This window comes from Gallus gallus, chromosome 1 (genome assembly GCF_016699485.2).
Source record: "Gallus gallus isolate bGalGal1 chromosome 1, bGalGal1.mat.broiler.GRCg7b, whole genome shotgun sequence".
In the NCBI taxonomy this organism is placed as follows: domain Eukaryota; kingdom Metazoa; phylum Chordata; class Aves; order Galliformes; family Phasianidae; genus Gallus; species Gallus gallus.
The window spans coordinates 53,332,740-53,358,926 of NC_052532.1; the positions used below are offsets into that span (position 1 = coordinate 53,332,740).

The 26,187-nt window shown below is 45.7% G+C and overlaps 1 protein-coding gene across 1 annotated transcript; it reads left to right on the forward strand.

The window, feature by feature from the left end:
- Window positions 1-117: 117 nt before the first annotated feature.
- On the forward strand, window positions 118-13,860 carry RTCB (RNA 2',3'-cyclic phosphate and 5'-OH ligase). The gene is made up of 12 exons (XM_416300.8): window positions 118-304; window positions 380-458; window positions 1,186-1,253; window positions 2,921-3,020; window positions 4,755-4,911; window positions 5,127-5,283; window positions 6,219-6,378; window positions 7,189-7,364; window positions 8,894-9,082; window positions 9,555-9,665; window positions 10,539-10,658; window positions 11,723-13,860. The coding sequence occupies exons 1-12, from the start codon at window positions 212-214 to the stop codon at window positions 11,828-11,830; spliced, it is 1,518 nt and encodes a 505-aa protein (XP_416300.2). The 5' UTR covers window positions 118-211; the 3' UTR covers window positions 11,831-13,860.
- The last annotated feature ends 12,327 nt before the right edge of the window (window positions 13,861-26,187 follow it).

Genomic DNA, 26,187 nt, shown 5'->3' on the forward strand with positions numbered 1-26,187 from the left:
CCGAATCCCTCAGAGCGGCTCTCGGTCCCAAAGAGCTGAGGGAAGGCCCGGCCGCTCCACCAGGGGGCGCGCGCGGGCGGGCGAGGTTTGTCCCTCGGCGGCTCCCGTCCACCTTCCGCCTCCGCTGAGGTGTCGTGGCCCGCGGCGGCCGCCGTCGTGTGTCGCTGTTGGCCGGGCGCCGCCGGAGGGGTTCAACGCGAGCGGAGTCACCATGAGCCGCAGCTACAACGATGAGCTCCAGTACCTGGACAAGATCGACAAGAACTGCTGGCGGATCAAGAAGGGCTTCGTGCCTAACATGCACGTGCGTGGGAGGGCCTGGGGAGGGGGAGAAGGGAAGGAGGGAGCTGCCCGGCCGCTCTGACCGCTCTCCCCGCAGGTGGAGGGCGTTTTCTACGTGAACGACCCGCTGGAGAAGCTGATGTTCGAGGAGCTGCGCAACGCCTGCCGCGGCGGAGGTGCGTCCGCGGGGAGTGGGGCCTCTCGCTGAGGGCTGGGCTGGGCTGGCAGCGTGCTGCTGTCCCCACAGCTTCCTCTTATCCGGGCCGAACAAGCCCAGCTCCCACAGCCTGTCTTCATAGGAGAGATGCTCCAGCCCTCTGAGCGTTTCATGGCCCTCTTCTGGACTTGCTCCACATCCTTGTTGTGCTGGGGGCCCCAGGCCTGGATGCAGTGCTGCAGATGGGGCCTTGTGAGTGCAGAGTAGAGGAGGACAGTGCCCTCCCTCTCCCTGCTGCCACCACTCTTCTGATGCAGCCCAGGATACAATTGGCCTTTTGGCCTGCATCACATACTGGTGGCTCGCATTAAACTTTTCACCTATCAGGACCCCAAAGACCTTGGCAAGGCTGCTCTCAATGAGTCCTTCTCCCAGTCTGTATTCATATCTGGGATTGCCTTGACCCAAGTGCAACACTGTGCACTTGGCCTTATTGAACCTCATTAGGCTCACATGGAACCAATCTTCAAGCCTGTGCAGTCCCTCTGGATGGCTTCCCTTTCTTCTGTCATATCAACATAACAATATGTCAGATCCTGCTTAATGCTGATCAGATTTGAGCACTTGCTTGTGATTTCTGGTGAGCTGGTATTTTCAGCAGGCCCTTCAGAAAGTACGTCATTGTGATTGCCATGGTAAGCTATCTGATTACTGATGTCTTTTGTTCTTCTTCTTTTGGTTTTAAGGTGCGGGTGGTTTTTTGCCTGCTATGAAACAGATTGGGAATGTGGCTGCATTGCCTGGAATTGTTCATGTGAGTAATTGCTCTGAAAAGTTGCTTTGTGTACCTGCTTGCCATTGATGATGGGAATGCTGCTGCAGGAAGGTGTTTGGATCAGAGATCTCTCTAGAACAGTTGGTGTGTTAGGAAGCTGGCTCTGAGTGTTTGCTAGGACAGGCAGTGAAGTTGTCAGAAAGGGGAGTGTCCACTTATTTCATTGACTGCCTTTTGACATGAAGCCTTGTTGGCTTTGCTTTATGCTACTCCACCTGCTTTAGCCACTGTTTTTCCACTGTCTACTGTTTTTGAATCCTCTCTGCTGATCTGTGATGCATGAAGAAGAGAGGAGAGAGCAGGAGGTGATGCTGTTATTTGCGTTACTGTTGCTGCCCTAGTGTTGGTTGTGAGCCTTGCACATGCACTGTTTTCCCTGGCCCCATGCATTTTGGAAACGAAGCATCAAATACAGTGATGCAGGAAGAACATCACGTTTCAAGAAACGTTAAGTACAATGTGGAAACGATCTTTTTATGTTCAATCTTGCTTACGTTAATCAATAATAGGTACCAGAACTGTCTCTTTTTTTCAATTGTTTCTCATGGTGACACAGCAAAAGTTTTAAATTTCTGGCTGCAGTAAAAGGCAAACCATCAATTTGCGAACATGCCTTAGTGATCAACTAAGAGGAGGGTAAGGGAAAATGGAATCAACCTGTTAAAATGGGAATTACGGCTGATAGTTTGTAGGAGAGATGTTATGATTATCTTTCCATTCACATCTTCACTCTTTTTAATGAGATTTCTTGTTGATGGTAAGGGGAGGGAGAAGAAGCATATAAGCCCCTGCAAAACAGTTCTCCTTTTCATGTATAGCAACGGTTTAACACATTCAGTGGGTTTCGGAAAACAGAGAGAGTGTTTTGAGTCCTATTTGCAGTGTCATAATCGAAATTTGCCGTGCTTCAAACTTGTAGAGTTGTGTAGATGCTCCCTCTTTCTTTAATTGGCAGTAACGTGAAAGGTTCAATTAAAAGTAATTCTTTTATGAATTGACTCAGCTCCTGACTTATCTCATCGTATTGAAAGAATGACTTTTTCTGCCTATAGCATGGCAGCTATAGGTCAACGTTCAGTGACGTAGCTAAGAAAGGAAAGTGCTGACTGTTGGATGATCTTATTCCATTGCACTGACTTCCTTCTTTGTTAAATTTACAGCATTTAAGCATTGCTGTAGATGGTACCTGACAGGGACAAACACGTCTTCAGTCTTATGTCTCTGCTCTGTGCCATTCATAAGTTATTGCCTACAAAGATGTCAGTGCAAAGGCTCTTGAGCCCAGGCATAAACTAGATTTCAGTTTGCAATCACAGTTCCTACACTTGGGTGTTGAGTTTTTCTTTAAGTTTTCTTGAGACTGGGTCAGTCTCAGGAGGGGCTACTCAACTGACTAACCTCAAGAGCTTGCTTTAGGGTGAGATGAACTGCTCTCTGCTTTCTTTGATGATCTCTCCTCTGAACTGTAGGAAAATTCAGATACCTACCTGAATTCAGATGTCTATTCCATTAGAGCATCCTTTCTCTGTCTGGTGTATTGGTCTGTACGTGTGACAACCACTATCGCAAGGCAGAGCATGACCAAGATGACTCTTAGTGCAGCACAAGGTTTGCAGAACTTTGAAATTTCCTGTGTTTTCTTTCAGAGATCCATAGGCCTGCCAGATGTCCACTCTGGCTACGGCTTTGCCATTGGCAACATGGCAGCCTTTGATATGAATGATCCTGAAGCAGTGGTGTCACCAGGTGAGATTACTTCAAGACTGACTTAATCTGCACTAAGAAAGGTCTGTGTTGGCTTAAAAATACGTGGCAAAATGGCAGATCTTTACAGTACTTTATATGCAGAACAAAGACAAAAGGTATCTGAGTTACTCAGAGTTAAAAGACACTTAAATTTCTGTGCTCAGCATCTTTATTCTTCATGGAGTGAATGATTATTCTGTAAGCAGTTAAACAGTAGAGAAAAAATTACCATTATGTTTTTGGCTTGGGCTTGTATCCTTCAGTCTTGAAGAGAGAGCACAGGACTTTGGACTTGGGTTTCACCATGTTGATAAAGAATTGACTCCTCTTTGAACAAGCCCTTTTAAAGAATATTTCTATATTTTGTTAAAAACATGACCTTTCTATATTTCTGACTTTTTAATATACACCTTCGTCTTTAGTAACTGATGGTCTACAGGCGTTTTTGCGGCTGTACCTGAGATTCGTGTTTTAGGCCTTGCTTTATTCAAATCATGTGTTCCGAATGGACTCAAACTGAAGATCTCCTTGTCTAGTGTCCCCACTCTGACACTCGTAAGGGTGGCATGATTGGCCTCTCACACTCAGCCTTGCTCTGTGGTTTTAATTTATATTAAATACTAAGAGTTAAGCACAACTAAAATTTCATATTACTTTTAAATACTTACTGCTTGTTATAGTATTTATTCCAGTGAAGATTCAGAAACAATTTGCTTTCAGGGAATTGACTTTTGGGAGCTATACTAAGGTTTTCATCTATCATTTTCCTTGTGTCCTGAGGCAGGTGAATATCCTGTTCAATTTTTACATATATATTTAATTAAAGCGGTATCTACTTGGTGGAGCAACTAGCACATGCATAGAGCATGTGTTTGAGATGGAAAAGCTGTGTGGGGGGTTTTGTAAAGAGTGGTCAGGTTTGTCTTTGCATAACTATTTGGCTCTCTTGAAATCTATGGCTTCTTGTAAATCTATTATAATGAAACTTAATACAATTCCCAGTATTGTCTTAGAAAGAAGATGTGACTAGGGAAGTCATCCTGCCCCTGTACTCGGCATTGGTGAGGCCTCACCTTGAGTACTGTGTTCAGTTTTGGGCACCTCGGTACAGGAAGGACATGGAGGTACTGGAGCAGGTCCAAAGAAGGGCAACGAGGCTAGTGAAGGGCTTGGAAAAATCAGCCCTATGAGGAGAGGCTGAGGGAACTGGGGCTGTTTAGTCTGGGGAAGAGGAGGCTGAGGGGAGACCTTATTACTCTCTTCCAGTACCTGAGAGGTGTTTACAGTGAGAGTGGGGTAGGTCTCTTCTCACTGGTGACCTCAATGGCCTCAAGTTGCGCCAAGGTAAGTTTAGGTTGGACGTTAGGAAACACTTTACAGAAAGGGTGGTTAAACACTGGAATAGGCTCCCCAGGGAGGTGGTTGAGTCACTGTCCCTGGATGTGTTTAAGAGCCGTTTGGATGTGGTGCTCGGAGAGATGATTTAGCAGAGGGTTGTTAGAGTTAGGGTACTATGGTTAGGCTGTGGTTGGACTTGATGATCTTTGAGGTCCTTTCCAACCTGAATAATTCTATGATCCTATCTGCGATCACATTTTTTGTATGTGCTCCCTGTCAGCAAGGACGTTGAATTAAGATTAATATTAACCTCATTTTTAATATTTTAATATTCATGTTTAGCAAATACTCACCATCAGCACACTATTAACTGCTTGGCTCTTCTTACACTGCCAGGTGGTGTCGGATTTGACATCAACTGCGGTGTCCGCTTACTGCGTACAAATTTGGATGAAAGTGATGTGCAGCCTGTGAAGGAGCAGCTCGCCCAGGCTATGTTTGACCACATTCCTGTCGGTGTCGGTTCAAAGGGTGTCATCCCCATGAATGCCAAGTAAGAGAACAACTTTGTGTGCACATCGCTGCAGTGGTCATCTATTGTTTTTATGAAAAATTCAAGGGTGGGAGACTTTAAGAAAGAAAAAAATGGAAGCCTTTCTGCACATGTACTTCTGCAGGAGGAGAACCATCAGGATTCTCAGGACCATACCTAGATGAGTTTTGAATATTTCCAAGAATAACATGCACATATGTGTTTGCTAATTGCAGGGATTTGGAAGAGGCTCTAGAGATGGGTGTAGACTGGTCTCTCCGGGAAGGCTATGCCTGGGCAGAGGACAAGGAACACTGTGAGGAATATGGAAGAATGCTGCAGGCTGATCCCAACAAAGTCTCTTCGAGAGCAAAGAAGAGGGGCCTGCCTCAGGTAAAGCTGTGTTTCAAGAGGGTTTTGAGTGCTCCCAGGGTTCAAAGTGAAAGATAGTGGGTGGTTTTCTGACTTTGTCTTTTCTTTAACCTTTGCCTAATGGTTCTTGGCAGGTGGAAAGGTGAGACGGTGGTGCTATTTCTGATGAATTCTTGGCAGAGTTTGAACACAAGGAAACATGATAAATGTTGGGCATACCCAGAGTCCCTGGGGCCATCAGGTTTTCACCAGTTAACACTCAGTACCTGGGATTCATGTTTGCTGGCATTTCCCCGTCCAGATGTAGTTTTGTTGAGAGACAGGCAAGCTGTTCTGTAACTTTTCTCTGTGTTTGCATAGCAAGTTAATAGCAGGGGAAGAAAAGATACCACAATAAATGTGACTAACTCAGAACTTTGAATTATAGTTCAAGGGTTGGATTTCATTCCTGTGTGTAGTATGTCATTGTGTCATTGCTCTGAGTGGAATGCTTTTGAGATAGTTATAATAATGCTCCGATTACTGAAACTTTATTTTATATGATTTGAGTCTTATGAATTGTGCTGCAATACATTGCAGGATTTTAACCTAAAAGTGATGTTAGGTCCTCAATTTTCTCATTCTACCTATCAAATAAGTAATCACCTGTTACTAAGTCAGAAAGAAAATGGGTCTTAGAAATTGAATGTCTTGCTTTAGTCTGCTGAAAAAGTTTAATAATGTAGTTAATAGGATGTTTGAGCTTCCTCGTGGTCTTGTTCAAACAGTAGAAGTTGTTATGAATCTGAACAAAGAGGGCTATGATAACACTACTGTGTTCTGCTTCCTTTTATTTTACATTTGTTTTCCCTGGAAAAACTTCTAAAACTAAAACCTTTGTAGTAATTTGCCCTTTCTCTCATATTCCCATGGCTGCCTTACTAAGCACCGTCTGATCTTTGTGTTGTGATTGGTAGCTGGGGACCCTGGGAGCAGGAAATCATTATGCTGAGATCCAGGTTGTGGATGACATTTACAATGAATATGCTGCCAGGAAGATGGGCATCGACCACAAAGGACAGGTTTGCGTCATGATCCATAGCGGCAGCAGAGGTTTGGGCCACCAAGTTGCCACAGGTATGGTCCGACTGGCATGGGTACCTGGAGTAAAGCAAACTCTTCAGCATGTTCTTGTCACTGGCTTGTAAACTCCAACACCAAAAAACTTTTCTTACAGTGTAATTGTCAGTCTGTTTTGAGTTACCTTGGCAGGGGTTGTCCCTCTCTGTTCTCCCTTTCCTCAAATGCTGGAAAAGGTTGCTTACAGAAGTTGTAGAACCAGCATGGAGATATTCAAAACTTGACTCAGTCCCTGAGCAGCCTTGTCCAGCTGGAGCTGCTCTGAGCAAGTGATAGAACTGAGTAACTCCCAGAAGTCCCTTCTAAACTTAGTTCTTGTATGATTGAGAGAGAAAGGAGATTTTCACTGAATCCTTTGTCTGGTTCAGGGGCTCTCTTCAAATATATTTACTTAGGATTGTGAAGTCTTAATATTTGGTGCAACAAAGGCAGACATTCTTGTGGCAGAAAAAGAAAAGACTAAATTATTGAGTCACAAAAAGGTTTTACCACTACATTTATTGCTGTGAACGTAAGTGAAGTGCTTAGATTATTACTACGTATTAATAGGCTGAACTGCATTTGTCAAAGCAGAGAATTCTTTCTGGTACACCTCAGACCCTGAACTTTGCTTTCTAAAAATAGTCTTAGGGAATGCTGTTTGCAAACAGCAATATTCTGCCACAAAATTACTGTTTGAGAGGAAGCTGTAGGTCTGACCACTGGACAGATGTGTTTAGTTTTAGAATATAAATTGTAGACACTTCTGTTAATCGCATAGACCGAAACAAAATGAAGAAGTCACTTAGAAATCTGCTTATTTCCTAGATGCATTGGTGGCTATGGAAAAAGCTATGAAACGGGACAAAATCATAGTGAACGATCGCCAGCTAGCATGTGCCAGGATTGCCTCTGTGGAGGGACAGGATTACTTGAAGGGAATGGCAGCCGCTGGAAACTATGCGTGGGTCAACCGTTCTTCCATGACCTTTCTAACAAGACAGGTATGAGCAGAGTTACCTCTGATGTAAATATTCTGGTACACGCCATGCTTTATCCTAGGCATATGGAATACACAGTTGCTGCATCACATAATCATAGAATCACCGAGGTTGGAAAAGACTGCCAAGGTCATCCAGTCCAACTGTCCACCTGTCACCAATATTTCCTCACTAAACCAGGCCCCTCAGTACAACATCTAAACATTTCTTGAACACCTCCAGGGATGGTGACTCAGCCACCTCTCTGGGCAGCCTGTACCAGCACCTGATCACTCTTTCAGAGAAGAAATTCTTCCTAATGTGTGACTTTCATTTTTGTGCTTCTTAAATCTGTCCAGAAAATGCAGCTTACAAAGAATGGTAATCAAGGCAGTCTGTGTAAATCATAGAATCATAGAATGGCTAGGGTTGGAAGGGGCCCCAGGGATCATCAAGATCCAACCCACCATCATAGGCAAGGCCACCAACCTCCTGATCCAGTACTAGATATGGTAAAACCTCTCAGCATCACTGGATTGCACTTTCAGAAGCCATTTAAGCAGTATTTTCTAAAATGCCTCAAACTGGAAGAAGATGCAAGAAGATTCTCCTTTTTAAACTACCAAAACCATCTTTTTCAGGGTTGCCAGAATTTGTATAGCTGATAACAGATTGAATTCTAATGTTAAAACTGTTGATGGGCAGATAAGTCTAGACAGTCCATTTCTGTCACACTCTGCACTGTTGTACTCAGTTTCTTCATGGTTCTTACCTGCCATGCCAAGTGTTTAGGTCACTGGCTTATCAGTAAGGAACATTTTCAAGCAAACCTGTTCCTAGGTGTTTATACCGACTGGGCAAAGAAACCCTTGAGAGCAGCCCTGTGGAGAAGGACTTGGGGTTCCTGGCAGATGAGAAGCTGGACATGAGCCAGCAGTGTGCGCTTGCAGCCCGGAAGGCCAACTGTGTTCTGAGCAGCAGTAAAAGAGTGACCAGCAGGGAGAGGGAGGTGATTGTCCCCCTCTACTCAGCTCTTGTGAGACCCCATCTGGAGTACTGCGTACCTATGAGGAAAGGTTGAGGGAACTGGGCTTGTTTAGCTTGGAGAAGAGAAGGCTCTGGGGCGACCTCGTTGTGGCCTTCCAGTACTTGAAGGGAGTGTATAAACAGGAGGGAGAATGGCTGTTTACAAGGGTGGATAGTGATAGGACAAGGGGGAATGGTTTTAAACTGAGACAGGGGAGGTTTAGGTTAGATATTAGGGGGAAGTTTTTCACTCAGAGGATGGTGATGCGCTGGAACAGGTTACCCAAGGAGGCTGTGGATGCCCCATCCCTGGAGGCATTCAAGGCCAGGCTGGATGTGGCTCTGGGCAGCCTGGTCTGCTGGTTGGCGACCCTGCACATTGCAGGAGGTTGAAACTAGCTGATCTTTGAGGTACTTTTCAACCCATGCCATTCTATGATTTTAATTTTTAAAAGTATTGTTTAGCTTCTGCATGTACACTGCAGTTCTCCTCTTGTATTCCACATCACGGTTTGTTCTCTTTTTAGGCTTTTGCCAAAGTCTTTAACACAACCCCAGATGACCTCGATATGCATGTTATCTATGATGTGTCTCACAACATTGCCAAAGTGGAGCAACACGTAGTGGATGGGAAGGAACGGACTCTACTGGTGCACAGAAAAGGATCAACCAGAGCCTTCCCTCCTCACCATCCTCTTATTGCTGTTGATTATCAAGTAAGTTTAGCTGTAGGAGAAGGAAAACAGAAGAGAATTTTTGGATGAATCAGATAATTCATTTAACAGAGATCTTAAGCTCTGTGAGTTCCTTTTTTTTGAGCTAATAGCACTGGAAACCTTATGGAATGGCAAAATTCTGCTTGTGTGTGTATTTGATCTTTGGGATACTGAACTCAGTCTTGCTCTCCACAATTGCAATGACTGAAAGATCGTGAAGGTTTTATACCTATGGCAGGCTGCAGTCATTTGCCTTGCCTATTGGACCCAAGTCTTTTTGATATTCTGGTGAACGTCTTTCATTGCAGTTTGGTCTCCAGAATCCTTGATACCAAGCACTTGAGGCAAGTGGGGATGGTCTGAAGGAATGTAAACCTAGCTTCTTTTTTTGGAGATGTAGCTCCTCTCAGATGTTTATTAATGAGTTGTTCAGGCTTTTCCTTCGTGAATTAAGACTTGTTTGCATCTACAGCTGACTGGACAGCCTGTTCTGATTGGTGGAACTATGGGCACGTGTAGCTATGTTCTTACTGGCACAGAGCAAGGCATGACTGAGACGTTCGGAACTACTTGCCATGGAGCTGTAAGTGGAAAAGCATTTCAGGAAGATGTTTGAATGGGAATTTCAGCCAGTGAACAGGGTTGTTAAAGGGTCATTCAGTGTCTGATTCATTTGTTGGTAACACAGGTGGCTTTACCACTGTAATCCAAGCCCTGGAGGATTGCATGCTGGTAGTTCTCTTTGTCCCTTATTGAGTAGTTTTGACTGCTCCTACAGAAAATTTAGGGGGTGCTCCTTTATACAAAGCAAAGGTTAATTACAACTATATTGAGAATGATCTCCTCCTTCAAAATCCTGGTATCTGAGCTAACAAGAATACATTACACTGATACTGTTCATAAAAAACTCCTCAGTAGTTGGAAGAAGATATTTTCTCCCTTTTTACTTATGTTGTGAGACAAGGATGACTGAGGAAAACAGTTTCCAGTAAAACTCTGAATCATGAGCACAGTCTGACATGGTTTGGGCAAAAAGGCTAGTGTGTTTTACATACAGAACTTTCCTAGCCGTAGTACCAGAAGCTTGTCATCTGAAATCTAAATTCATTTCCCATTTTGTGGCTTACCCTGGTCTGTGTCATCAGCTATTCTGTTTGCTTATAATGTGTACTGATTAGAGATTATGTGCTGGATATAGCACCAGATGTCAAACTTCACCCAGTACTATTCCAGGGGATCTGTCCTAGAAGTCTGCTTCCTTGTCAGCAGTTACAACCACTTACATTTGTGGTAGTTCTGACAAAAGGTCTTTCATTTTGTTCAAAGCAGTTGGAAATGCAGCTTAGTTTTCTTGTGCATATCTGTTGATTTCTTTTTTTATGTAGTAAGGAAGAGTTCTGTTTTTTCCAAACTACCACAGAAAAAAAAAACCAGAACTAACTAATCTACTTTCTAGGGTCGTGCACTGTCTCGAGCCAAATCTCGACGTAACTTGGACTTCCAGGATGTACTGGACAAGCTGGCTGACATGGGCATTGCCATCCGTGTTGCTTCTCCCAAACTGGTCATGGAAGAAGTGAGTTTAATACTTTGCTATGTGAGAGGGGAGAAGAGAATCTTGCTCCTTGGCTGAATGACCCTCTGTCACTTGATTCTTGACAGTGCTGAGTAATCACTACTTGCCTATATATACAGCTTCTGCAATTTCTGATAGAGTTATCCAATTTTCTGGAAAATAATATGAAGTTTTCCCTGTCCCCAAAGTCCTGCCAGAAGTAGATTGTTTGGCAGGTTCAAGGGATGTGTTTTTTTTCCCTCTTCTCCTGCCTGACAATAGATAGTAACCATGTACTCTGAAAAATCTTTGTGGGACCATCACAGAAGTTGTTACCTTTTGTGGATTCTCTTTCTTCTAAATGATGTTCTCCCAGTTTTGAATTTAGTGTACGCTGTAGTTGTTATGTAGATTCATAGCAGTGTATGAGAGGTCTGCCTCTTAACACAGATTCCCCTTTTTGCTCAAGAAGAGGAAAACTTTAACTGGCTAGAAAGCTTTGGTTGTTATGACTTCAGTTATGACTTCTTACGATTAACGTGTCTCTTGTGAACACAGCTTCATTCATGGAAGCATGTCAATCATTTACAGCTATGCTCTTAAGGGTGTTAGTGCTGTACAAGCCTGTTGTTCCTATTTCAATCTCCTTTCAAGGGTGGCTTCCTAGTAAAATGCCAGAGGAGGACCACAAGAGTTCAACCCTGTTTCTTGTCACCGAGAAGCAGTGAAGATAAATCCTAAAGGCTGTCTGGAAGGAAGAAGTTGGAATGACTTCCTGCCAAATGCTGAGTCCCAGCATTACTGGCTGCTAGTGTACTGGATTATCTGAGAATATTAGGAAAACTGAAGCAAAACAGCTAGTACCTTATCTGGAATGTGGTAAAAGTTTAATTGTAAAACTGAATATATCTTAGATTTTGAATGTCTAAAATGTCTAGATTTTCAGTATGTTCACCTGCTTTTACAACCTCAATGCATATAATTCAGTTTTTGTGAAGAAAGGAAGGGATATCCAAAGCCTGTATCTAGCTTCCTGTGACTGTGGGCTGTTTACAATGTTTTCTTTTTCTCTCTTCCCCCTCCAGGCACCAGAGTCCTATAAGAATGTGACAGATGTCGTTAATACCTGCCATGCAGCTGGCATCAGCAAGAAAGCGATTAAGTTGAGACCTATTGCTGTTATAAAAGGCTAGGAACTGACAAGGCAGCAGAAACCCACCAACATCTTCAGGCCTTCTGCAAAACTTCTGCAAAATCGTCATCTTCCCATACCTTTGGACTCTATAATCTACTCAGATATTACATCACTGTTATGGAAACACAGCAGTTGAGGATACCCCTATTTTTAACCACTTATAATGCCTCCACCTCCTTGTTATATTGTGTTCTTTTCTTATGAAGACGGTAAAGAAATCAGTCTTATTTTGTTTTGTATGCAGTTTCTCCCCCCCATTTGGCTGATTGTTTCGAAGGCAGAACTTCTGAGTTATCATTAATTACTGTGCTGCAAGACCACCTCCATCAGCAAAGGTGACATATGAACCAGACCCTCCCATCTCCACACCTGAGTGCCTGGAGCTCTTTCCATGTACAGAAGTACCCTGATAGGCAGGGTATAGCACCTCTGGGCAGGGAGAGGTCTCTCTGTTTGCAGATATCTATACTGTTGCATGTTTTCTGGCAGTTGGGTAAAATATACACAGCTGGGAGTGGTCTCCCACTTGGGCTGAGAGGGACTAGCTAGGCTTGAGGCGCAGTCTTCTCCTCTCCCCCCACTCTCTACCATGTACCACAGCACCTGATGTGCTTGACTGTGCCCAAGCAGGTGTCTGCAGTATTGTGTAAATGCTGGTGGAAATCAGCATGTTGTTTTGAAAGGTCTTGTTTGCCCAATAAAATTGCAACTTCACAGCTTAGAGATCCGGTCTTTTGAAAAGTCCTAAGTGCGTGACAGTTGGATTGGATAGTGTTGTTCAGTGTGTCCAGCGACTGATTGAAATGAGTCTGGTTGCAGGGTCAGGCCCAGTAGAATGAGACTGCTTTCAGTTAATGATGTTTCTTTATTTAAACAAGGCTGGAGTGGGAGCTGTCCATCCCCGCTAGATCATATTGGATATTATAAATAAAATGGGAAGATGGACACTGCACTGTGTCTGTGTCATGTTTATTCTGTGGCTGTTGTCCACTTCTAAGTGTATATATCAGCATGGAACCCAGGACATCTTGTCACTTCAGCTGATGGACCTTGCAAAGAAATGTGCAGGTGGCAGACTTTTTTTGCAGGATGCAAAGGAGGAAGCCTGTAAGCCTGTATGCAGACACAAGAGGGCAGCAGGAGGAGCATAAAACTAAAAGCAAGAAGGGAGCTATCCCTGCCAGAAATTCGTGTAAAAGAAGCAAATAGTGATGAGTGAACTTGACTGCCTTTTGAGGAAGCATCCCTTAAGGTTTAGGTTGGTCTCAGGAGGCGTAACAGCATTTTGTTGCCTTGATCATTATGTTTAGCAGTGTCTTAAGCTTCAGTATGACATTAGCTGCAGGTTCAGAGGCAGCACATACCTTGATTCCTTTAATTCCATCATCATTTTAAAGACGGTGTCTTGTTTCCAGCTTTCTGAAGTGGAATTGCTCCAGATTGACATCTCTGAGGTTTGAAATGGGCTCACTGAGGTTTCAAACAAAAACCATTTCACTTAGCAATGTGAAATAGGCTTGTGGAGACACTGACTGAAAGACAAGATGTTGGTTGCAGCCTTCTGCAGAAGTACATGTTCTCTTGTGCAGTTTGTCTAAGTACTGCAGACTCTTTGATGTGGAATGCAGGGGAGATCTTAAAACGTTTGTACTTAAAAACGAGAAGGCATTTCTCAAACACTTCTCCTTTCCTACCATTTCAGATTTACCTACCTTTGCAGCTGAAACAAATTTCAGTTTTTTACAAGCACAGATCCTCTCTGCCATGCATGTGCTCTCATATCTATGCCTTAAGCCTCTTCTGATCAACAACATCCATGCATTAGCCTTCAAGAAATCAAAAAGTGGGGGCAATTTTGGTTTCCTGTTGCAAGGCTACTATTAGTTTTGGTTGTATATTGTGCTGTGCAGGGCTGACTGTTGGTTTCCTAACCACCTGAAAAGTAAGTAAAAATGAAAGATGTTTCTCAATTGTCACTTGTATTTAAACTTGGATATTGTTCTGATTAAAGGCTGTCTTTTTTCTCCATGTAGAGCTGTCCATAGCTCCTTTTTTCAATATGCAGTAAAAAATAAAAAGAAAGAAAAGGGAAAAGAAAAAAGCTAAAATACAGTTGAATCAGCAGAAGCATCTCTGTGACACCAAAGGGCCCACATGGTTATTCAACCAACTCTGCCTCAGTGAAAGGTTACAGGGAACTCAGAAGCATCTGTTTATGTGTGATCATGTGATGTGCTTCCATTCCTTCCCCCAGAAGACTGACAAAAACCTCTGGTGGACAGTTGTTGGGGGTCTTTTTTTCTTCTTTTGATGGGAAGCAGTAGGTAGGAGGTCTGAGTCTGTCTTATACTGCTGGAGCTGTCTAACAGCAGTCGTGCATCCAGCGCCTAACTGGTTGATTCAGTCATCTGTATGATGACCTGCAGCAGAAAGTTTGCTGACCCTTGGGGCTCACCTTAGACTGGGACTTGCCAAAACAGCACTACTTCTGCCTCTAGGAAATGGCAGGTATCATGTCTGGTAACAGCACCTTCCTGCAGTCTGCTTGCAGGGCTTGCTGCAGGGCCAGTGCTATGCAGCATGGGCTGTACAGCTTCCTCTCTTGCCAGGAACCCACTGCTCATGGTGCACTCAGAGGTTTGTGCAGGTGCTGTTCCTGCACCGTTAGTGCAGCATTAAGCAGCAAATAGAAAACTACTTTGGGTTTTTTTTTGTGACCGAGTCTCACATCAGGACCCAGCGAGGTGCAGGCTTGTGGCGTGTTTGCTCTGCATCCCACACCAGCTGCCTGGGAAACTGGCATCTAACCAGTGTCACTTTTATCACCACCTGGAGTCTTTGGGGAGGTTATTCTGCTCTCTCTCTGTTCTCCCCGCTTTACACGCTGCTCCTCGCACGCACTGCTTCCTCCTCCGCCGGTGGTCCTGGGCTGGTGGCCTGGCCCAGGAGGAACAAGTGATCTCTGACACATCTCTGGCACAGGCCTCTCCTCCGCTCTCCTTTGTTCCTCTCAAACATAAACACTCTTAACTGGCCTCTTCTCCTCTCTCTCCCCCCCTCAGCCTTCAAAGCAGGCAGACAAAGCGATATCCCTCCCGCAGCATGTGCCAGCACGCTCTCCTCTCGCAGAGGGAAGGCTTCAATTACACGCAGGCCCTGCCCAGAGCTGGCATTTGCTTTGCTCTCCTGAGCACTGTCCTAGCTTGAGCGGTTCTGATTGCATCTGCCTCAGGGTTTTGGGGGGTTTTCTTTTTCTTTTTGCCTAGAGAGGCGGCAGTGGGAGGTTTGGGGCAGATAAGGGACAGGCTGTGATGCTGAAGGCACCTGCAGCAGGTGCTTTGTCCTCAGTGCTGCAGGAGGCGGTGGGAACCTCCTGGCATCCTCGAAACACTGAGAAGTGCTCCTGGAGCTGCAATTGGTTGTGGTGGTGCCCAGAGAGGTGGTGGATGCCCTGTCCCTGCAGACACCCAAGGTCAGGCTGGAGGGGCTCTGAGCACCCTGACAGAGGTGTGGTGTCCCTGTTCACTGCAGGAGAGTTGGACCAGATGGTCTTCAAGGATCCCTTCCAACTCAATTCTACGATCCTACGTGCCCTCCCTTTCATACAGATACATGGGTAGCCTTGCACTGGTGCCTGCTCCTAAAAGGAGGTGCTGGTGCAGCTGGGGTTGCTGTGCCCCTCCTCCCCTGCTTTCTGCTCAGCTTTGCCTAGCACACATCTGGAGGGACAGAAGCATTTTTTTCCTTCGTCTCCTCCAGGGAAACTGAAGCCCTGACCCCTTTCTCACACTGCAAACTGTGCCTGGAGCTGAGGTAGCAGCCTGGGCTCTTTGCCTCAGCCCATATATATACATGGGAGGTTAACCTAGGCCTCCTGCGCTACCCTTAAAGTCAAACCTGGGAAACCTGCTCACCTGCCCTGTGCCAGGAGGGGAGGAGGGAAGGGACGGGAGGGAGGGCTGCAGCTCCTGCAGGTGAAGATTTGGCTGTGGGTGCACGCACAGTACTGCCCAAGCCTTGATGCACAGATCAGCAGCTCATTACCTAAGTCAATGAAGCTGAAGGAAATTATCAAACTTGAGCATGCTGGCAGGGAGAAAACCAGGCTGCCAGCAGTTGTGAAGGTACATGCTAGAGGACATGGGGTTTTCGTAATAAATTTGAAAGGGAAAGGAGGGAGACTGAAAGCAAGAATGTACAGTGTTTGAAATAGCCTCACTAAGTTTGCAGATGATACCAAGCTGGAGGAAGTGTTAATCTGCCTGAGGATACGAAAGCTCTACAGAGGGATCTGGGAAGGCTAGATCAATGGACTGAGGCCAGTTGAATGGCCTTCAACAAGACCAAGTGCTGGGTCCTGCACTGTAATCACAACTACCTGCAGCACTGCAGGCTTGGGACAGAGCGGCTGGAAAGATAAATGGAGGAAAAGGATCTGGGGTCTTAGCTGGCAGCTGGCTGAACATAAACCAGCAGTGTGTCCAGGTGGCCAAGAAGGCCAACGGCATCCTGGTTTGTATCAGAAATAGTGCAGCCAGCAGGAGCAGGGAGCTGTACTTGGCACTGGTGAGGTCATACCTCAAGGGTTTGGTTTTGAACCCCTCACTCCAAGAAAGACTTGGAGGCCCTACAGTGTGTCCAGAGAAGGGCAGCAGAGCTGTGGGGGGTCTGGAGCACAAGTCTGATGGGGAGCGGCTGAGGGAACTGGGGTTGTTTGGTCTGAAGAGGAGGAGCTCAGGGGAGACCTTATCACTCTCGACAGTGACGTGAAAGGACATTGTGGCAAGGTAGGGGTTGACATCTTCCCCCAGATAACAGCAATAGGATGAGAGGGAATGGCATCAAGTTGTGCCGGGGGAAGTTCCCGTTGGATATTAGAAAGAAAATTTCTCAGAAAGAGGGGTGCTGCAGTGGCACAGGCTGCTAAGGGAGGTGGTGGAGTCAGAACCGTGTGGATGTGGCACTGAGGGACGTGGTCAGTGGGCACAGTGGGGATGGGCTGATGGTATGACCAGATGGGTTTAGAGGTCTTTTCCAGTCTTAATCATTCTATGATTCTATAACGGAGGATTCAGATCTCTGAATCCTTCCTTGCCTGGAGTAAATGAGGGATTGCATAAAGCCTGGCCTCAGTTCTTTTGTGTTAACACTAGCACCTGAGCATGCTTCTGTCCCAAACTGTTGCTCTCTGTCTTTCTTAGTATGTGTATAGTCACTTGCATGCACGAGGCCATGGGTACCACACACTCTGCTCACAGCAAAGGCAGTGGCACAACTCAGACCAGAATCACAGAATCAGAGAATGGCCCAGGTTGAAGGGACCTCAAGGATCATGAAGCTCCAACCCCCCCTGCCACAGGCAGGGCTACCATCAGCAGCCTCCAAAGCCTTTTCAGTCTGCGTCTTTTCTTCCAATGCTGTGAACCAAAGCAGAGGTCTCTGGAAACCTGTGGGCAGCTGCATCCTCACTGGGAATCAATCAGGAGTGCTTTGGGTTACAGCACTCAGGTCTCGGGGTACCAATGCTGAGTACATTTCTCATTCAGTCCCCAGGCAGAAGGCGCCGCGCTGTACTGCCAGAAATAGTTACATCCCATAACTCTTTATTACCCTTTTTACAGTTTCAGGCAGAAGGAAAGGTGGGTTTCCTGGCTGGAAGAACACCTTGCCGATAAATCACTCCGTTACCCAGCGCCTGGCTTTCAAGAACTGTAACCTGTTTGCACTTTAATCTTTAAAAAGAAAGAAAGAAAGAAAGAAAGATGGTTGTTTTAGTTTTGACTAGTGCTTATTATTGTAGGGTTATAAATCTGTAGCATTCGCAGACAAGTTATCAAGCTTTAAAATCACAGATAGACTGATCAGTTCCTCCACTGTTTTCCTGCCAAATCCTTATCCACTTCTTGGATGAGGAAGAAAAAACATCACTGTAAATTATTTCTTCCCCTGGGGGTATTTATATTGTAGCTGTTGCCAAAGGGATTTTCTACACCCACCTCTCGTGGGAGTCTTTTTTTAATCAGGTAGATAGAAAAAGGGCTGGGTTGTGCACTTTCTTCCCCATTTTGAGCCTAGCCCATCAAGAATTTTGTCTGTCCCCTTCCCATCATATGCCTGTGCATGTCCACTGTGGGGCACTGAGTTCTGCAGAGGAGCAGATGCCTCTTTGTCCAGCCAGAGGCCAAGATGTGGGGCTGTGCTGACAGAAGGGCACTTTTGGGTGTCCTGGGCACCCCCATAGTGCAGAAAGACTTGGGATGCCAGGGGTTGTCCCTCCTGTCCCTGCCTCAGACCCAGAGCCTCCAAAAGGCCTCCAAAATCAGCCTATTTCAGAGAACACGCAGGCTTCTGGCCGCTCCTCCTGCCAGACCCTGCGAGCTCTTCCATTAATGGTCAGTGGATGAGGCAAAAGTTTTATCTTGATTGAGAAACACGCAGATTTGTTGGTGAGACAAATACTTGTTTCCCTGTCTCCTGGGCAGGAATTCAGAATATTTGATGATTATCAATAGCAGGCAAGAGCATCATTGCTGTATCCTTCCTTCTCTGTTCCTCTGGCTGAAAGTGAACCTTCCATCACAGACCAATTCCTGGAGAGGAAATTTTGGCGTAAGGCCGAGGCATTTGGGTACACCTCCAGAGGAAAGCTTTTGGTGCTCTGAGCCGCCATGAACTTCTCCAAATGCTGCCAAGTAATTTCATGTGCTTGTGTCTTGGTGCTCTGTCGACTGATGGACTTTCCTATGGGCAGTACTTCTCTGCAGACCCCAGACCCAGCAGCCCTTGCTCAGCATCAGCATTGCAGGCATGTGGTGGCCCTGAGAACCCATTTTCTGCCTGGCTTCTGGCACTGCTGGAGGGACAGCTTCATTCAAAAAGAAACTGAGACCCTGGAGTGTGTCCAGAGAAGGGCAGTGGAGCTGTTAGGGGTCAGGAGAATAAGCGGCTGATGGAACTCAGCTTGTTCAGTTGAGAAGAGGAGGCTCAGGGAAGACCTCCTCACTCTCAAAAAGGAAATGGCCTCAAGTTGTGCCAGGGGGAGTTCAGGTTGGATATGGGGAAAAATGTATTCTCAGAAAGAGCGGTGCTGCACTGGCACAGGCTGCCCAGGGAGGTGGTGGAGTCACCATCCCTGGAGGTGTTCCAGAGCCGTGTGGATGTGGTACAGAGGGACGTGGTCAGTGGGCATGGTGGGAATGGGCTGGAGGTCGGACTGGATGATCTGAGCTCTTTTCCAACCTTATGACTCTACAATTCTGTGAGTTAGCCCTAATACTAATATCAACCACAGAGGCATGGAAGTCTCATGGGAACCTCTTCGAACACAGTTGTATGAGCTTACCTCAGCAGAGACCAGCATTGCTAAGGAGCAGGATATTTGGGAACTAGGATAATTCAGGAAGATTTTAGTCCCTCTTTACTTAGATCCTGGACACATTTTGGGTGTAAAACAAGATAACTAACGTGCAGAACATCACTGATGTGCAGACTGCCAGCAAAGGAACCTGGAGGACTTGCTCTGTATGTCTCTGTGCACAGAGTCTTAAGCAGGAAAGCTTCTATGGTGACCTGTGCCAGCTCTCTCTGGCTATGCCCCCAGCAATGGCCATTTTTCAGGCAAGTTGAGGCGGTGTTCTTGCAGCAGAGCTTTTGCTGATAAAGCCAATTTGATTCACCTAGAATTCCTATCCAACTCATCAGGTCGCTTTGTCTGGAAGGTGAGAAAGGAGAATGAAGTGGACAAAGGGACAGCACCTGGCTGACATTTTCAGCGGGAAGCATTTCAGCGATGCATTTCAGTGTATGGGAGTCTGCTTCAGTTTATTTCATAGAATTATGGAATCACAGAATGGCTTAGGTTGGAAGGGACATTAAAACCCACCCAGTTCCAACCCTGTGCCATGGGCAGAGCTTCCACCCCCCAGCTCAGGCTGCCCAGGGCCGCATCCAACCTGGCCTTGAACCTCCAAGTGTGGAACACCATAGCTTCTCTGGGAAGAGAACTTTGTGGAATATTTCAAAAAACCCTGAGATCAAATCAAGACATTGCACATTGTGGGAAGACAATGCAAGTGAGGCCTTTGATTTGAGAGGAGAAATAAAACACAAACATATTGTGTTCAACCAAAAGTGATTTTCTTCCTCAGCTTCTTGTGTCTGTGAGGGAACCAAGGAATGGATATTGGGCCATGAGAGGTGAAGACGCCACAGGGTGTCCCCATATTGCACCTAATGGCTGCCCCAGTGCATGGGGCATCCTCAGAGATGCTGCAGTGAGGCCCCTTGTACTGGTGCCTCTTTCACTCTGCCCTTGTTGCCCCTCACGTATCCAGTTTCCTCCCAGAATGAGGAAGTTCCAGACTCCAGACCAAGGGATGAGGAGCTGGATTTGGCTTTTTCATGTTCAGTTCGTGTTTCACAACACCAGCTTTTCAACAGGCCCACCTCCCCCTCCCTGCCTGTGGTGACTCATCCCAGGAATTTTAATCTCCATTCTCTGTCTGTAGTTGTAAAATATAATACCAGCAAAGTTGGGCTTATTTATCCCGAAGCCATGAAACTGTTGTCAGAAGAAATTGATACACACTACTGAGGGGAGAAAAAGGGCTGCTGCTGCTAGGGAGGATTTGACTTGAACAGGGCTTTGAATTTTCAGCACTTCAAATGGAAATTTCCCTTTTTGAAGTGAATCCATTTTCATCTCTACTCCTTTCTTCAAACTACCTGAGTGAGGACTTAGAGGGTTTGTTTGTGGGAGCATTAGTTCCTGCCACAGCTCTTGTCTGCAAGAGATTTCCATCACCATACCAGGTATTATGGGGAGCAGCTGGGGGAACTGGGGTTGTTCAGTCTGGAGAAGTTTCAGGGGAGACCCTATCACTCTCTACAATGACCTGAAAGGAGGTTGTAGTGAGGTGGGGATTGGCCTCTTCTCCCAGGTAACAGAGAGAGGATAAGAGGAAATGGCCTTACTTTTTGCCAGGGGAGGTTCCCATTGGATATTGGGAAAAATTTCTTCTCAGAAAGAACGACGCTGCAGTGGCACAGGCTGCACAGGGAGGTGGTGGAGTCACTGTCCCTGGAGGTGTTCCAGAGCTGTGTGGATGTGGCACTGAGGGACATGGCCAGTGGGCACGGTGGGGATGGGCTGGCGGTTGGACTAGATGATCTTAATGATCTTTTCCAACCTTAATGATTCTATGATTCTATAGGTGCCTCACCTCTCACAGGAACCCTGGAGAAAGGTCCTCCTGCCAAGTGGAGTTGATGAACCTGGCTTGAGATTGTCAATGCAGCAGGCCTTTCCCTGAAGCCGTGTCTCTGGAGGACCTGGGAACAATGTGGCAGGGGTTCTGCCCTCCTGTGATGGTGATCTGAGCACTGCCTCCTTGGCCTTTCCACTGGGAGCAACCTTAAATCCCTCACCCATGGCATTGCGGAGACCCACCACAGGCCCACTACAGGAATTAACTAGAGGCCCCCACAGAGTTGCATCTGACCCTGGTGCACATCTGAGCTGCCCACTGTGCCGTGGTTTCTTCTTTTGAGCATGCCTGTGCACTTCCTCTTGACAGCTCAGCTTGGGATGCCCCTCTATCCCTGTCCTAAGTGAGGAGCCAGCATCTCACCAGCCACGAGTCCAGTGGAAAATGGGATGCAATGTGTCACCTGGAGCAAGGAAAAACAAAGGGTCCTTCCCAGAGTTGGGAGATACTCAATTTTACTTTCTCTCTGGGCTGAGGAAGCAGTTGACCTGCTGAGCACATCAGTGCTGGTCTTTCAGTTGCATTGCTGGGAAGTTTGCAGTAGGTGTTGCTGCAAGGCTCTGCTAAGAGAGGTCTTCCCATGACTATGAAAAGGAGAAGAACTTGTAGCTCATCCAGTGAGAAGCCACGGTGGAATGAATGGCTGTTACCACCACCCTCCCTATGCACAGCCTTCTAGAGACACCACCCAACCATCTTGATGACTTTTAAAGCCAGGCTGGCCGAGCAGCTGCTGGATTACCATCATATGGATATGTTTCAGCAGCCAAGCTAAGTACATCCCCCTAGGCCCTCAGCACCCAACTAGCTCTGGACAAAGAAGATTTGCCTATGTAAACATGAGCATATCCTAGGTGCTCCAGATCAAATCATAAAGTATTCCCCTTCCTTCACAGATATCTAAGGCCTAATGTCTAAAAAAAAAAAAAGCAGATCAAACATGTAAATTTGAACAGAGATTAATTATACACTTGCAACTGAATAATAATAATTAAAAAAAGCCATTTAGGCTTGTCTGCATTAACTATGCCCATGGGGGTGTTCCTTTGTATGTGATGATGCTCCATGAGATATTAGGTCTAGTTCCACCAGAAAAGCCCTGAAGGCTTCGGGAAACTGCAAATACATTTCAGCAGGAGGTAGACAATGAGTAGGGAAGTGTCGGCATCTCTTCCTCAGAGCACGGGAGAAGCCTTTGTTGAGTGGCCTGAGGCTATTTCTCAGCTCCTGGATTTCAAACAGAGATAATTATCACTTGGATAAGGTTCAGAACTTGGAGGGAGCTGCCAAATCTTTCATGAGGGAGTGAGTATGTCCCACTGAATCTGGGATAAAATACAAGAAAGAAAGGAGGAATATGATTTAACTGCGTAGGTGTTTTCTTGCATGTATGATATGCTAGGTAGGATATACTCCTAGCGGTGTCCTATAGCCTGCCTTATAAACCCCTTTTTTTTGTTTCTTTGGGGGTTTTTTTTGTGTTTTTTTTTTTTTCAGCATTTGTGATGTAATTTCATTTAACTGATTATTTATTTATTGCATTTATTCATGTCATTTATAGTCTAGCTGAAACCAAGTGGTACTGTAAATGTCTTTACAATACCTACTGTCCAAAGAACTCTAACCTAAGGAGTCTCAAAAACACAACTAGAATAGCTGATCTTCCAGGGATCCCACAGATTCTCCAAAGCTTTTGAGCTTTTTTACTCAGCCCTATAAACTGCCTTTCCTTAAAGCTTTCCAAGTAAACTCTAAGTCCAATGGATTTCCATTCACACTTGTCATGGTGTCTACATGCCTTAAACCTTCAGATCTGCCTAAGCTGTAAATCCCTTGTGTAATCACTGTGATGAAATCCCTACCAATATTTGAGTATAAGCTTACGACCTTTGCTCACTGAATTAAAAATCAAGGCCAGCTGGAAGAAAGGAATGCTTTCAGAAAAAATATAATAAAATCAGAGAAGCACAGAATGGCTTGTGTTGGAATGGACATGAAAAACCATGTAGTTTCAAACCTTCCAACCCACACCTTCTACTAGACCAGACTGCCCAGAGTCCCATCCAGCCTGGCCTTGAATGCCTCCAAGAATGGCACATCAAGAGCTTCTCTGCAAAACATACTCTAGTGTCTCAGCACCCTCATAGTAAAGAATTTCTTCCTAATGCCTAAGCTAAATCTGCCTTCTTTTAGTTTCAAGCCATTACCCCTTCTCCTATCACCACACTCTCTGATGCAGAGTTTCTCTGCAGCTGTCTTGTAGCCTCCTTTATGTACTGGCAAATCAAAGTTGCCTTTGTTTTCCAGACATGGTTTAATACAAATCCATTTCTTACAGTATTTCCAATTGTATTCTTTTGAACTGAAAGCGACCATCAGAATTACTCTTAAAGGGTGGTCAGGCACTGGAATGTGCTGCCCAGGGAGGTGGTGGAGTCACCAACCCTGGAGGTGTTCAAGGAACGTTTGGATGTTGTGTTGAGGGATATGGTTTAGTGAGAACTGTTGGTGATGGGCGAATGGTTGGACTGGATGATACTGTGGGTCTTTTCCAACCTTGGTGATTCTGTAAATCTATGATTCTCTTGCAGTGAAGAAGAAATGACCCTTCTAGATGCGCTCTTATTACCCCATGCTTCAGCTAATGGAAGTCTGCCCAGAGACAGCACTCTTCAGGCTTCCTACTTGGGGAAGAAACCCTGAAATGGTGAATGTGCACTTAGTGCCCCCCTGCTGGTAGTCTAAACTCAAGCCCGCATGGATGAAACCTTGTACTCCTTTCACAATATTTTCAGGAGATGCCTTTAACTCTGTCTAAACTCTTCCAATTATTCTTTGTCCAGCTGCTGTCTGAAAATGCCTGCTCCACAAGATGCCGTGCTGGCTGAGTTGCACTCTCCTAGTCCTCATTCTGCACAGCCACCTGCTGCCCAGATGCAATTTCTGATGCCCATCATTCCACATACACTATTAGTAGTTTGGTGGCAGATACCAGGTGATGGAATGACCTAAACTGTACCTTTTTACACAAAAAGTTCAAATACAAAACATGTTCTTTAAGACAATGACCTCAAAACACAATGTTTAACAACCTCAAAGCCATCTCTGAAAATGCTGGCTGTCCTTGCCACAGAGTAATGCAGCCATTGCACAGGATTGCTGCAGTTTTTCCTTCTCTTTCAACACGAGCTCCCACAGCACGTACAGAGACAACTTGGCACTCTCACCAAACTCACTTAACTAAAAATTGAGCCAGCTGCTAACTGAATGAGCTTCTCAGACAGGGTACTATAAACAACATTTAATATCCTTATGCTTTATGGGCTTGTTAACGTAAATGGAGCTTTTGAAGCTTTGATAGCACTGAAAAATGCAAAGCAATAGAGCATGCAACACATAAACAGAGGCGAATGCCTTGTGCTAACACACTGCGTGGCTCAGCTTTGATCCGTCCAGCAAGCCCATTGGGATGAGCAGCTTCTGCAGGGCATCATTGCTCCCATGACACAGGGAGCAGCCTGGGTGATGTTGAAGGGCAGGTTTATCTATGTGCTCAGGGGACTCAGGGTGAAAAGGCAGAAGTGCAGCCCAGTGATATTTTCTAGTGAGACACAGCAGGATCTGCTGGTGGTTCTAGCACTGTGGCAAGAGGAGGGCTCTGCACTGGTGCTGAAATGAAGGGGAAACCCAGGGCTGAAGTCACCTGGGCTTATTGCTCAGTTTCTCCTGGTGGCAGGTGGGCTGAGCACAGCCTGCTCACGGTGGCTCAGAGCTTTGATAAGGAATGCATACAGAGATGCTCAGCAGTGATGGGCAAGAAGAATGAGGAGCAGCAGTGATGGGCAAGAAGAATGAGGAGCAATGGTGGGTAGATAGGGGCGGTGTGTCTGAGTTTCAAGCAGACAGACACACTATCATGCAAATGCTGTGGTCTCAGCCATTTTTGCACAAAGACCGGTGGTGAAATTGTATTGCTGCTTCTTTGTTGATATTTTTATGTCATTTGGAGAAGCTTCCATTACAACCATCAGAGCCTGCCTAGTCTACGGCTCTGTGGTTCCTCTTTCCAAAGAGTGTATTTCTGTGCTGAGTTGGACATCCATGCTACAGGCATTGCATCTATTCCCTTACCCCCATGCACACAGTGAGCATTTACTTTTTTCCCCATGATGTCCAGCTCAATGTCCCCACTCTTTCCAGCAGCACTCCTGACTCCTGGCATGGGGAACATAGGTGAAGGAGGAGGAAGAACAGTACCAGTAGAGAAATTCCTCATTTAGGAGAAACACCTCAGCTGCTTGGCCTCTGTCCATGCTCTGGGCTCTTTGTCACAGATCTCATCATGGTGCTGAACTTCTCATACTTTCCTTTTGCTTTTCTCCTCCAGGATGATGTAGTCCAGCCCCAGCACACCCCACTTCTTATTTCTGCCTCATAACAGAGACAACAGTTGCCACAGACCATGGCCAAGCTTGTGAGGACTGCCCAGAATGAGCACAGCTTCAATGGGGGAAACTGAGTCCTTGCTAAACTCATGGCACCCTGGGCCAAAAGAGCAAAGCCAGCCTATAAATACGCAATAGGAAGGAGGGAAACACATCTGGTGGTGGGGCCAATGAGGCATCATGCAACGAGGCATCTCCAGCCCTACTTATGCTTCCCTGTATGTGCTGGTCCACAGGGGTCCCTCCTATGCTTGCTCTCGCCAGCATTTCTGCCATGCAAGACCTCACAGCCTTTTTTTGTCTCCACAGGCTTTATCCACAAATGTTTTCTTTAAGTTCTTTTTTTTTTTTCCCTCCAGGAATTAATCTTCCCCAAAGGTGTCATATCTAATTTGCTCTCATTTCCCTAGTTTCAGCCATGCAGTTAATTTGATATCAAACAGTTTGCCACACTTCAAAACCACTCCTCCCTCCCTCTACCATCCTCCCTCCTTCACTTGTGTGCAGACACCACAGCATGCATGCCCGTGTTTGTACATCTGCCTCATTTCATTTATACATTGCAAAGTTTATCATCCGTTTTATTCATTAAGCACCAGTGAGCTTTAACACCACTGAGTGTGTGGAAATACAGATCATCTCTG